This window comes from Drosophila biarmipes, chromosome X (assembly GCF_025231255.1).
Source record: "Drosophila biarmipes strain raj3 chromosome X, RU_DBia_V1.1, whole genome shotgun sequence".
NCBI classification, from domain to species: Eukaryota; Metazoa; Arthropoda; class Insecta; order Diptera; family Drosophilidae; genus Drosophila; species Drosophila biarmipes.
Window position 1 is genome coordinate 5377066 of NC_066611.1, and position 13704 is coordinate 5390769.

Below are 13704 nucleotides of genomic sequence, written 5' to 3' on the forward strand. Positions count from 1 at the left end.
TTTGCACATTAATTTTGTGTCACTTGTCAGGTTCCTTGATTTAAATACCTAGTCATTCATTTTGAGCCGAACCCCACCGAGTGCACTCAACTATGGATTGCAATCCGATTTCGCAGTTCAGCCTGCAACTCTTTGAGTTCTTCGTCAAGCCGTTGGACGGGCAGGAGGCCGCCGGTGCACTGGCCCCATCGCGCTTGAGAAGATGCGGCGAGATCCTGCGCTATAACAACGAGGAGCTGGCCGAGCAGGGCGACTTCAGCCTGGCGGCCATCTCGCGCTACTGGCTGAACTTCGCCAGCAAGCAGGGTTGCATGCTGCGCAGCCAAGCCGAGCTGCTGCTGCCCGGCGAGGAGCAGCGCCAGCAGCTGATCGAGCAGTCCAAGGAGTGGCTCTTTCCGCTGGCCGAGGTCACCGTGCTGCGCAAGGAGCGCTATGCCCTGCACTTCCAGCGGCGGCCGATCATCACCCATGTGCTCAAGTCCGTGCTGACCCTGGCCGGCGACTACGGGCGTCCGCTGAAGACGGCCCAATCGCCCACCATGTGGGTGCAACTGCGCACAAATGCGCGCGTCACCGCCGATGGCCACCAGGAGCTGCGCGACTATCGCCTGGGGCAGCTGCACAAGATACTGCTGCGCCTGGTCGACTACTCGGGCTGGCGCTTGGTGGAGCAGGAGGCTCGCCAGGAGGGCACGCTCTGCGTGATCGTGGAGTCGCAGAAGTGCTGCCAGCAGCAGGCCAAGGATCATGTCTGCCTCGTCAGCGGCCCGGTTCTGGAGCCCGTGAAGAAGACCGCCACCGCACTGAGCGTAAAAGACTACTTGGAGTGAGTATACCCGGCATAGATCAAAATGACAGGTTTCCTAAAACATTCAAGCTTAGGTGGCCATGACTTTTTAATAGAAATCCAATGGGCAATCAACTAAAACTAGATTTATCGTTCAGTATTTGGTTTTAAATCAAATAAATAAGCTAAATAGTAACTGGAAACATTATCAATGAAAACATCAGCTTATATTACATTAAAAAATCTAATGCTGTGATCATTTGTAGTTAGATTTGTAATTTACCTTCCAAATATTAAGTAAGTAATTTAAAGCCCTGATCTTTGATACTTACTTAAAAACCTTATACAGAGTAAATACAACAAGTTTTTGTGTTAGACAATTTAAACATATTTAATGGAGTTCCTCGAGGAAGCTGCATATATTATTTCTGCTAATGCCGACTTAAATCTTCTTTTTCAACGCAGGCTGCGCTCCACTCACATGCGTTTGATCGCCATGCACCGCAGTGGAATCCGTCCGTCGGGCATGAGCAACCTGGATTCGCTGATGCAGCGCCTTGGGGAGGCTGCTGTGATCGTGGATCTCTTCGAGGTGCGCCACGTCAGCGCCGCCATTGTGGTGCGCAATGGAATAGGCAGCTCCAAGGGGGCTTCGTACATCCTGTACAACTCGGCGCGACTGGAGACCCTGATGCGCACCTTTGCCGGCATGGTCAACGCTGGCGTCTACGAGCCACTGCCGCCGCTGGGGGAGATCGATCTCAGCATTCTGGAGGATGATGTAAGCGGACTGTTTTCCCTTACCCGTCATTTGTCTCACATACGTTGTCATTCTATGTTGCAGATGGACTGGCAGTTGATCTACGGGTACCTCTTGCACTTCCCAGAGCTGATCGAGTCGGTGATGGATAACTTGCAGCAGGGGCAGTGCAGTGTCCATCTGCTGATCCGCTACCTCGACAATCTGGCCAGCGCATTCAGTCGCTACTATCGCCACAAGAAGGTGCTCGTGCAGAAGCGCGACCAACTGATGCCGATGGTGTACGCCAGGATGTACCTCGTCATGGCCGTGCGCCAGGTACTGAATACCGCTTTGTCCCTGCTGGGCATAGAGCCCGTCGACTTTGTATAGTGTTCTATGGAATAGACCCAATGTACAACCCACAAAAGAGGCTAATTATACGCGTAACCTGACGAACACCGAATACTGCCTGAACAGTAGTCGGTATAATTGTGATCTTTCTAATAATAATAACACTCTGATATTGTTGTAACACTTGCATATGATTTAAATCCATATTTCGACCGCCCCCAATGGATCTCATCATAGTCATAGCTGTAGATTTACATATACTGAATGCAAACTGTGTTACAAATCAAATCCAAGATCTTCGAATTTATTTTTATAATAAAAACACCAATAATATAATTAAGCGGTTTATTTGACTGTAAAATCAAGCATTGAATTACCTAATTGTGAATGCAATCGAGGTTGTTGGAATACAGTTTTTATGATAGGGTTTTACTTAAACATAAACATTTTATAATGCATTTTAAATGCTACTGACTATCTTAGCTAACAACCTATCTGGCCACAGTGATGGGAAGTGCTTAGGTGGAATACAGGCTACTTTCCTTTATTCAACTTTAAGTTCTTACTCTTTTAAGCAGCCCCCTTAATTGCAAATATTCTTCTCATTATATGACTTACAATTGTTTTATAAAAAAAATGTTTTACATGCACTGATATTATTTATACACTTTCTTAAGTATAATTTTTCCAGACAATCTCTGGTATTACTTTATAAAATAAGTTCTTTAACAAGTTTTAAATTTTGGAAATTGGATAAGTTACATATTTATGGAGTTTAGTTTATAAAAAAATGTACATTTTAATTATAAGCTGTCATAGTATTTGATAATATTTTGTATATTAGGCTACTACAATTTTTTATCGGTTCCTATGTGTATGATATCCTACTAGTTTACAAGTTTTACCCATCTTATCCCATCACTGCCCTACATCTAGTGCACATATCATTAGGACTTAGCAATAGGGACTAACGAATTGATTTGGCATTTCGGCTGGCTCACACACTCACACGCTCTGATTTAGGAAACATTTAGCATAATACTATGTGGCAGGATCGCTGGCGGATCGGATCACTGGATCTGGCCGGGATCGGGATCGATCATCACCTGGCCTGCTGCTGCTGTTGTTTTTGGCGATTGAACTCGGCGGCGAACTGGATGTTCTCCGGATTGCTGTGGAAGAGCTGCTCCATCAGCCTCGTGCTGCCCAGTGAGTTGGCCTTGGTGCCCAGGCACATGTTGTACTGCGGGGCATCCAACTGCACGTCGCAGCTGATGTCGTGGTAGATGTGGACCAGCGTGGGATCCGGGGCGCGGAAGACACTCAATCGGCGCCAGTGCTCGGCGGCCTCGTTGTAGTCCATGGCCAGCTCAGCGGTGTTGGCCAGGAAGCCGCGCTGCCTGGTGCCCACGCGCACGATCTTCTCCAGGAACTTGACATCCTCCAGGCCCCAGCCGGTGATGTCCTTGTCGAAGCCATTGATGTCCTTGTCGAGAATGTCCGACTTGTAGATGGCACAGATGCCGAAGCCGAACTGCCGGAAATAACCGCGCTCGTCGTCGATTCTCGGGGTTTCCCCCTCATCGGATCCAGAGCTCCTCCTCTGCGGATCGTATTGGCTGAAGACAATGGGCAGGTAAACCTGCTTGCCGCGCTGCGTGTGCATCCTCACGCGCTGCAGCGTCTCCACCTCGAAGACCATGTCCACGTCGATGAACAGAATGATGTCCTCCTGCCGGATGTACGAGGATCTGGCTGCCACATCCAGGGCAACGCCGCGCGAGAAGGCGCTGTTCCTCTGGATCCAGTTCACCTGCTGGTAGACATGGCGGGCATGCAGGTCGTGCAGCAGCTTCAGGTGGTCGCCCAGCTCGTCCGGCGAGCCGAAGATCACCACCAGGAGGTCGCAGTGCTGCTCGCCGAGCACGCAGACGCGCTCGTAGGTGCGCAGGAAGCGCTCGAAGGTGCCCAGGCGCCAGGCGATGGGCAGGACAAAGACGATCTTGTCCTGCGTCGGCGGCAGCAGGCCGCTGGGCATCGTGAAGTGGCTGCTCAGCCGGGCCATTCCGTTCTGGAAGAGGCTGCCCAGGAGACCTGGCGGTGGAGAGGTGGAGGTAGACATTGGGGTTCAGTATTAACATTTAAGGGGGTGGGGCAAGAGAGACCCTTTTTGTAAATACTTGTTTTTATTTTTAATTATTTAATAACCTTTAAAAAAACGTAAGGCTGTTATACAAATTGTTTAAAGATATTATATGGTATAAGGCTTTATTTCCTTATTAACCAGTCAAATCATAAAACTTTTTTTTAATTGAAGGATGATATACATTTTTTTAAAGAAGAATATGCTGAAGTGCTGAAGATAGAATTTATAAAGATGATGATATATATACGGATTTTATAATTAGTATTATCTTAATCGCATTTCCACTTAGTTTGATACCATATTTTGCCTTATAAAATGTACATCATCGTTAATTTTTATAATGATGAATACCTAATACTGGATAAGAGTTCTAAAGAGTTGTACATATAGTTATGTAAGTAATAATTTGGAATCTGTGTAAATAGTACATCATATTATCTAGAAGATACTCACTCTGCTGCAGGGTGACGTTGTAGAAGTCCTCGTCGAACTCCTTGACGAAGATGCCCGTGAAGGCCCGCTGGACGTAGAGATGCCTGCGCACCGGGACCGTCATCTTCTTGCCGCGGTACTTCTTATAGATGAGCAGCAGGTCCAGGATCAGGTCCTGGCCGTGCAGCGCGTCCAGGCGATGGTAGCCGTAGAGCAGCTCCCGGAACTCGATGACGCGACCCCGCTGCCGGGAGTAGTTGTTGATGTTCTCCATCACCTCGGTGATCACGTCCTCCAGGCCCTCGCGCATCGCCGAGTCGATCTTCTGCTTGGGATTGGCCGAGGTGGCCGAGTACAGGCTGCGGGCGATGAAGGACCACTCCAGGAGGTCCTCGGTGCTGTCGGGCACGAACTTATTCAGTTCCGGGCTGATTCCTGCAGATGGTAAGAATATGAAAAAAAAAAAAAAATAACTAAATAACAATTAAATAAATGAGTAAAATATTTAAAATAAGTAAATAAATAATAAGTGAATCTTTAAGTTTCCTATTTAATTCTGTTTTAAGAATTGAACTTTACATGCGCTTTAAAAGGAATCCAATGATATTTTACTTGAAAGTGACAGAAAATTTTGAAAATATTTATTTTAAATTTTGAAATTCCCTCGCTTTAAAGAGTTGCATAACTTATAAACAAAAGTAAAATAATAAATTTAAAATAAAGTGATTAAAATACAAATTTTATCTAAGACATTGTTTACCTTTAAAATACTTTTAAAAAATGTCCAATTACCAAAGAAAATATTTTAAGCATTAAATAATAATTCAGAACATTTGTATTTATTATCGAAAATTGTATTACAGTATCAAGAATTTTAAAAATAATTTTTTGAAATCTGGAACCCCTTAATTTGGAAACTGTTAACTTCAAAACCTCCTGAAGAATAATCCAAAGAACAGATAAAAAAATTGGGGAAATATTAAAAAAAATCAATTAATACTTAAAAAAAATAAGGTATTTCTAATTATGCGACTTTTAAATAAAATGTAGGACTATTTTACAAAAAAAAGTATTCATGGTTTCGGAGTTTACATATCTTCTCCCAAATCAGGGTAAGCTCCTCCATAGCCATGGTCGGCTACCTTGGAACTGGGCTAATCCCATGCTAATGTGTTATAATGGAAAGGCGCCGCAGGTGGCTAAGCTTCCAGTGGGCCAGCTCCACAGGTTAACTTAGATTCCCAACGGAGTTGCCCTTTAAAACGAACACCTCGCAGTCAGCCGACATTCAGATCGGATTCGTTTAGACCCAGGCCAGAAAACACGAGGCGAGATGCCGCTCCAAGTGCTCATAGTGCCCAGGACGTTGCTCCTGATCATGATCCTGGCCTTCATCCTCTTTCAATCGCTGACCGCCTCCGCCGCAGGGGAGGAGGAGCCCCGGGCGGAGGAGCAGCTGCCCTCGTATTGGATGCGCCAGGCGCAGGATCAGTTGCGCGAGCGCCTGGCCAGGACCAAGGACGCCATCACCGATAGCCGGCGGGCCAAGAATGTGGTTATGTTCCTGGGCGACGGACTGTCGCTCACCACCCTCACGGCCGCCCGCATCCTCAAGGGTCAGCGGCGCGGCGGACGCGGCGAGGAGGCCCAGCTGGCCGTGGAGCGATTCCCCTTCGCCGGCCTGAGCAAGACGTACTGCATCGACGAGCAGACGCCGGACTCCGCCTGCACGGCCACCGCCTACCTGGGCGGCGTGAAGACGCACAGCGGCACCGTGGGCCAGAGTGCTGGTGGCGAGCGCGTGGACTCCGTGCTCCAGTGGGCCCAGCGGGCGGGCAAGGCCACTGGCCTGGTGACCACCACCCGGCTGACGGACGCCAGTCCGGCCGGCGCCTATGCCCATGTCCGCCGGCGTGGTGAGGAGCTGGAGATCGCCCGCCAACTGGTGGAGGAGGAGCCGGGCCGGAAGCTGCACGTCATCCTGGGCGGTGGCCTGGGCAAGTTCGCCGACGAGCGGCGGGACGGCAAGGACCTGCTGGCCCAGTGGCGTGACAACAATCCCAGTGGCTGCTTCGCGAGGTCCCTGAAAGAGCTGATGAACTGCACCGCGGATGGCACAGGCAGCCTCCTGGGCGTCTTCAGCGACAACCACATGGCCTATCACCTGGCCGCCAGCAAGGAGCAGCCGCGGCTCTCTGAAATGGCTGCGGCGGCCATCGAGAAGCTGGTGCAAAAGTCCCAGGAGAACGGCAATGGCAGTGGCTACTTTGTGTTCATCGAGGGCGGCCGGATCGATCATGGTCACCACGAGACGCGAGTGGGTTACGCGCTGGACGAGATGCTAGAGTTCGATGCGGCCGTGGAGGCGGTGGTCAGGATGACCGACCCGCGGGAAACCCTGCTGGTGGTCACCGCCGATCATTCGCATACGCTCAGCATGGCGGGGTACGCCAAGAGGGGCACTCCGATCCTGGGCATGGATGCCCAGCAGCGGGACCTGAACGGAGTGCCGTACAGCACCCTGAACTACGCCATTGGCAAGTGGCAGAGCCTGGACAAGGAGGGCCGGAGGGAGAGTCCCAGCAAGACGCTGGGTCCAAGTGAGTAAGCAGTGACGTAATGATGTTAGAGTGAAAGTGAAAAATGCAACTATCGAGAGGAAGGGCGAGGGAGTCGTGTTTAAGCCGGGGGAAAACAAAGTGTTGATTCATATATAAGCTATGATATTAAGTACATTTTCCCTAAATCCAGCCTCCTACACGCCCAGCTACATTCATGGACGCAAGGGTGTGCACTCTGGCGAGGATGTGGCCGTTTTTGCGATGGGACCGCAGTCGCATCTCTTCGGCGGCGTCATGGAGCAGAATCTGCTGCCCCACCTGATGGGCTATGCCGCCTGCCTGGGCAGTGGGGTCACCATCTGCAACCAGGACAAGGAGCAGCAGGACAAGGACAAGGACCAGGAGACAGAGGCCGATCCCGATTCTTCTTAGTTTGCCAGAGATGTGTAAATTGTTGCTTTCAGTTATTTCCAATATATACCTAATGTTTCTCCATCTGCTCAATGAGACTCACCCAGTATGTTGTGGTCCTGGAAGTGCCTCTTGTTGAAGTCGCTTTCCGGCGAGACGCTGGGCAGCATGTAGGTGCTCTCGTCGGGGACCTCCAGGTACTTGGCCATCCGCTTGATGTCCCGATGCAGGAGCAGCGACTCCTGGCGCATCTCCTCGGCCCTCAGACCCTGGTTTCGAGTTAAAAAGTTGTTTTAGAAGAAAATAGAAGATCTTAAGTGGGAACCCACCTGGACGTAGGAGTGGAGGCGGTACATGAGCGGCGCCTGCTTGATGGGGTGCAGGGTGATGGCGTTGTGGATCTCCTTCCTTTTCAGCTTTCCAGTGTACGCATTCCGGCCACTTGAGTTGTGCCGCAGGATGTACTGCATCTGTATGTTGCAAAATCATAAAATTATATTTTAGAGAATATAAGGAATACAGAAACTCTCTTAAATAATTATTTTCAAGATTCAAATGGGATAGATAAAATAAATAACATAATTTAAGATCATATATTGAAATAACCTTAAAGTTGAAATGTGTTCAAGATTAGAAGGGAAAAGTTCTAAGTAAAATAACATATGATCATATGTGAAAATATCTTTGCATGTGTTAAATCTCTTTTGTTATTTACCCTTTTGTATTATTCATTATTATATTTTTTTTTTATTTATATATCCATTTTATTATGGGGCTAAGATCATATATGAAAATATCTTTGAAGATATTATGTCTCTTATATTGCTTACTGTTTTAGGGTAACATTTTGTATCTGTTTTATGAATATAATTCATTTTAATATTAGGTTAAGATCAATTTAAAAATTTTAATATGATCTTTCAATCTTATAAAAGGAACAGAAGGGAATTGGACCCTTTTGAAAGTCTTATAAGTACTATATTTTATGGATGGTGTAACTAAACGATGATGTCGTATACTACAGATCCACCCACCTCATAGTTCCAGGTGCAGGGTATGCCGGCGAACTTCTGCACGCACCGGCCCACCTCGACGTCCTCGTGGGTGCTGTAGAGGTTCTTCAGGCAGCTGGGGATGTGGGGCGCCACGCGGCGCAGCGTCTCGCTGCTGAGGATCACCCCCGGGCCGCCCATGCAGAAGTTCTCGTCGAACTCCAGGGACAGCAGGCCGAACTCCTCGCTGTTGCCCTTGCCCGCCTGGCCGATGAACTGCGGCTTGGAGCTGTCGATGGAGCGCAGGAAGCGCTCCAGCTTGTCCGGCTCCATGTAGACGTCGTCGTCCGCCCGGATGAACCACTCGAAGCGGTCGATGTAGTGCTCGTACATGTAGTACAGCATCATGAAGGACTTCTTCTGCGGCGGATAGCGGTCGTCCACGTTCTTCAGCGCCACCACGGGCAGGTCCTCGGAGTAGCTGCCCTCGGAGCTGAAGAAGGCCATGCGGCCGGGCACCTCCTTGCCCCACGTATCGTACACCGCCCGCGCCCTGCCCTCCAGGAAGCTCTTGGCCGTCATCACGCCCACGAAGACGAGGTTCCTCTGCGAGTTCTGGATGCTGTCCTCCTCCCGCAGCCCGATGATCTCCGCCGGCGACTTGAGGTTGGTGGGCCGCAGGCTGCAGCGCTTCACGATCTCCAGGGCCCGGTAGTTCTTCAGCACGGTGCCGATGCAGAGGCCCAGCGCGATCCCGAAGCAGGCGATGATCAGCGTCTTGCGCTTCGTCATCGTGTGCTGCAGCATCGTGGCTGTGGATATATCCGGGGTGCTCCGGATGCAAGTCGGGGGTCGGTGGTCGTGGCACTGGTTTGGTGGTTCAGTGGGCGCCGCTCATGGGAATCGCTGTGCGTGGAAAAAGAAAGAGGGGAGCGACCCGTAAATTAATGGCACGTGCCGCGGCAGCAGGAAATATTACTCATCTGATCAGACCTGTGCCCACGCTGGGGAAAATGCGCACACTGCATTTAAAATATGACTACATTTATGTCGTTCTGCCCTTAAGATACAATAATTATAATAAAATATTTTAAGTATATGAAAATAACTGCAGTCAGGCGATTAAAAAGGTTTTTTCATATTTTAACATAGCATCTACATAAAATATAAAAATGTATATAGCAGCAGCAGTTTCTCTCTGTGTATTCTCCCTAAAAAGCCCGAAGTGCTCTTTGTGCCAGAAATCTTTGAAATAAATTATAAGGGAAAGGAAAAGCTGAGAGGGTAGATTAAAATATTAATAGAAAATTAAGTAAATTCTTAATAAAACTAAAAAAACAGTGTTGAAATTTTCATTTAAAAATGTTCAATGAAAAAAGAAAAGTACCATTGTTTTGTAGTGGAAGTATGTATATACCCTATATCTAGAGAAGCCGAACGGTATTTTTAAATATCTTTTTGGGGTTTTCCCTACATCAGATGTAAAATCTCAAGCTATATTAGACCATAAAGAAAAGTACCTCGCCTGGGCAATGATAAAATCAACTATTTTCTGGGAAATCATATTTCATCTATGATGATTCGAGTTGCCATCCCCCTTGGTGCGTGAGTAAAATCGAAATATGATGTTTGAGTGGCTCCGCAAATATTTGAGTTCGTGCTGCGTTTTCCTGGAATCGTTTTCCATTAGCCTCGGATGCACTGGTGTCCGGTGCCCCCGATTCCACCGGGGCGTCGATCTTCGAGAGACGCGGACACTTGAGCCGAGATTGAGATTGAAAATAAACGCTCTGGCTAGACGGAGCGGTGGGTGCCGTGGGGAATCCAGATCTATTTATAAATTGAGACGACTGCGTTGGCGGCCCCCGTAAATTGGTCATCGCGCAATTGGATGGATTCGACCGGGCTGTCCGTCTGTCCGCGAAACTAGAGCGCTACGGACACACCTTGCGGAGAGTCGCTAAGAAGAAGGGTCTCGGGGATCTCACAGTTCGCTTCTCCAGTGCGTCGGCCCCATGGGGCCCCACAAATACACATAACCAAATGCTAATTAAATAAACAAACAGCTTGGGAAACTATTTGGTTTACAAATCAAAGGCCGGCAAACGTAAACTGGAGCACACATTAGAAGCAAACGGAAGGCGCTGCCATTCCATTAGTTCGGCACCTATTGCTTTTAGTTAAACAGAAAAAAAGCGGTGGTTGTGCCGAAATACTTTTCGCTATAGCTCATTTTAAACAGAAATAGCAATAAACCATAAGAATTTCAATAGAAGATCTCAGTGTTGTTGTGGAACTAAACATAAAGTCATCCTGACGTTGGGTTTCTCAATGTCATGTTAAGTTTAGAGTTTTCTATCGGTCAGTTAAAGCTAAGAAAGAGTAAATGCGCTCGATTTCTCAATGTCATGTTAAGCTTACAGTTTTTATCTTTCAGATAAAGTTAACAAAGAGTTGAAGAGTTCGATTTCTCAATGTCACTTTAAGTTTATAGTTTTTTATTTTTCAGACTAAGTTGACAAGGAGTTATGTTGATAATCTTTACAGTGTCTGATATCACAGAAAATTGAAAAACTATTTTCATTTAACTGGGTGACACAAGTTAACCTGACATTGAGAAACCGGCCGTTAACGTTAGTCTCATAATCCTGACAATTGTTTCTACCATTAGAACTATTCTTTCTCCCAGTGTAGCTTAGCATGGTCTTGACGCACGAGCATTCCGCTCGCCAACTGACCTTCTCTCCATCCCCTGAGTCACCTGTACAGGTGCGACCTCAGCGGTCGGCTAACTGCGCCCCTGTGCGTGCGCCTCTTATGCAACTCTCCTTCCACACTGATCTTAACTCAACTTTTATTTTCATTTTTTTCTACTATCACTCGATTCGCTCGCCGCGATAAGGTTCCGCGTTTAAATGCTACTTTGATTTATTGAAAATTTTCGCCTAGGCTTATCTGCTTGAGAATAATCGGAACGGCCGGTGGAAGGGTATAAGAATCCAGGCAGACGCTGAATTCGTTTAATGAACTTTTTAATGCCCAAGTGTTCGAGTCTCGTTTCGGATTCTCGGACCTTGACAGCAAGTTGAGGCATTTAAGCAAGTCTGGTTCTCTGTACGATTTCGCCGGAGGCTGAGATTTCTGAGGTTCGATAGTGCTTTTGCCAGAAATACTCATGTGTAGTAAGAGTTAAACAATATAGTATATATAAATAAATTATAATAAAATAAAATTTATGAAAGTAAGTAATTGTACCCAAACAAGATTGCTGGGGGTGAATGAATTTGATAAGCTGCTAGAGGTGTATAGAAGTGATTTGGCTTAATTGTCCTTTTTGTAGGGAGTACATATTTTAATCTGAACAAATGGAAATCTTCATAATATATTTTTGGGAAAATCTTCAGAATTTTCTACTGAACTTGGTAATTAAAGAATTAAATTGATTCAGCACACATTTGCCAACCTATATTAACTCTTTTTGGGTTACCTATAAACATGTATAGTATATGTTTTAAGATTTAGAGTTTCTTCATAAGGTACTGAGGTACTGAGGTTGAGTTGGTGGCACAAGTATCCTAAAGGTTTTTTTAGCATACATTTCATTAAATGTTCCTTACGAGTTTTAAAGGTATATGTCAAAGGTTATTGTTACCGTATATTATAATAGAAACGATTATAGCCCCCATGCTGTTCTCATTGATAACACCGACTCTGTGACCGCGCACGCTCCCCACAATTCGGCTCGAAGTATGCTTCGCTATAACATATATTTAGCAGGGTGGGCCCCAGGTATCGACCTTAATGGAAATACTTAACAGTGCTTAACGTACCATACTTAACTCACCTGTTCCTACCGCTCAGGTTGCCGTCGACTGCACAGTTAGCACTTTTTTCGCTTCTTCGCCTTTTTCGCCTCCGCTGTGTTCCTGCTGTCCGGCCGTTGGGCCCATGCAATTCGCATCGATCGGGTGATCGGATGATCGGACGATCGGATCGGGGAGTTCTGCGACTCTGTAAGTGCTGTGTTGGGGGCCTGCTAGTGGGGGAGTGGGCGTCCCGCGATCTGTATCTGCATCGGCGGCTGTGTCTCGCTCGCCCAGCGGAGGATCTCGACTAGGGGCACGCCGAACGCAATTGTTGACTGTTGACAATTGGACGTCTCCGCAGAAAGACAACACACACACACTCGCACACTCGGCCCGCCGCTCTCACAGATACTCGGGCACGCACACACCGGCAGCCCAGCGAGCATACAACAACTCACGCTGTTTAATTATTATTAGCCCTCGTTGTTGTTGTTGTCATTGCTGTTTTTCATTTTTTGTTTTTCGCTGGTTACGACGATAAGTTCGCAAAGGTCGATTCACGAAAGTAAAAAAAAGATAATAAAGCTCTAGCAAACACGCACAGAAAATAATTAAACCAATTTCATAATATGCAATTTCACTTTTCCCTCCGAGCGGTGAATTAATTTGTCTAACAATTTGCTGCGTTTTTCGCTTTTTTTATTTTATTTCTCGCTTTTTTAACTGAGCACGCTCGTTTCGGAGCTCGGTGCAAAGAACAAACGTCGAAAAACGTTGAATTCCGTCCAAGAACTAACCGATCCGCTGCGATCCATCCGAAAAGTAGTCGCGCAGCCAACGAGCTGCGGCGAGAGTGAGCGCAGCCGGCCACCTTTGCGTTTGCCTTGCTGCGAAAGTATCTCTCAGATACTTTCGGCTCTCTGCGCGCGCCAGTGATGCGCCGGTGACTCCGGGAACGGTCACAGTTTTATAACTAATTTTGGGGAAACTAAATATTAAAATAAACACAAATATTTAAAAAAAATTGTATATATATTTCGTTTTGGTTTGTTGTATTTTTTTATATTTTTTTTGAGGAGTTCTTTTTTACGGGAGAAAGATATTAGATATTATTAAAGTGCTTTATTAGCTCTTTTACTGTTTTAAAAATTGGACTACATTTTTAATACAGTTTTAAACGAAATTAAAATCGGCCAATCAAATGATTTTTCAAATCTTATATAAAGCAAGTTGTAAAATTTATGATTTGTATAACTTGTATTTCCACAATAAATATTATTATACTGGTATCAGTCATAACGGTAGGATTTCCGATTTATAGTAGCAATATTCAAAATTATATAATTCCTTAAAAATATGGCTTAAAAACAATTATTAACCTAAAATATTAAACGGAAAGTACTGGAACTAAGGTTGCAGTTGCAGACCATTTTAAAAACAATTCCCTAATATCCATGCATTTATTTGGCAAACTTT

General features: G+C 46.3%; 3 protein-coding genes across 4 annotated transcripts; 2 read left to right on the top strand and 1 right to left on the bottom strand.

The window, feature by feature from the left end:
- Positions 1-7: 7 nt before the first annotated feature.
- Positions 8-2216, top strand: LOC108033107 (uncharacterized). The gene is made up of 3 exons (XM_017107307.3): positions 8-826; positions 1253-1568; positions 1632-2216. Exons 1-3 carry the CDS (start codon positions 93-95, stop codon positions 1917-1919), a joined length of 1338 nt encoding a protein of 445 aa, XP_016962796.1. The 5' UTR covers positions 8-92; the 3' UTR covers positions 1920-2216.
- On the bottom strand, positions 2212-13065 carry LOC108033104 (chondroitin sulfate synthase 1). Of its 2 annotated transcripts, none has more exons than XM_017107304.2 (6): positions 12267-13065; positions 8465-9328; positions 7760-7900; positions 7534-7699; positions 4480-4893; positions 2212-3974 (listed from the first exon to the last, which is right to left on the bottom strand). In XM_017107304.2, exons 2-6 carry the CDS (start codon positions 9227-9229, stop codon positions 2983-2985), a joined length of 2478 nt encoding a protein of 825 aa, XP_016962793.1. In that variant the 5' UTR covers positions 9230-9328; positions 12267-13065; the 3' UTR covers positions 2212-2982. The 2 variants fall into 2 exon arrangements, with proteins under 2 accessions (XP_016962793.1, XP_043948725.1); XM_044092790.1 differs by having other exon boundaries at positions 12253-13065.
- On the top strand, positions 5699-7519 carry LOC108033106 (alkaline phosphatase, tissue-nonspecific isozyme). The gene is made up of 2 exons (XM_017107306.3): positions 5699-7058; positions 7210-7519. Exons 1-2 carry the CDS (start codon positions 5792-5794, stop codon positions 7449-7451), a joined length of 1509 nt encoding a protein of 502 aa, XP_016962795.1. The 5' UTR covers positions 5699-5791; the 3' UTR covers positions 7452-7519.
- Positions 13066-13704: the final 639 nt, after the last annotated feature.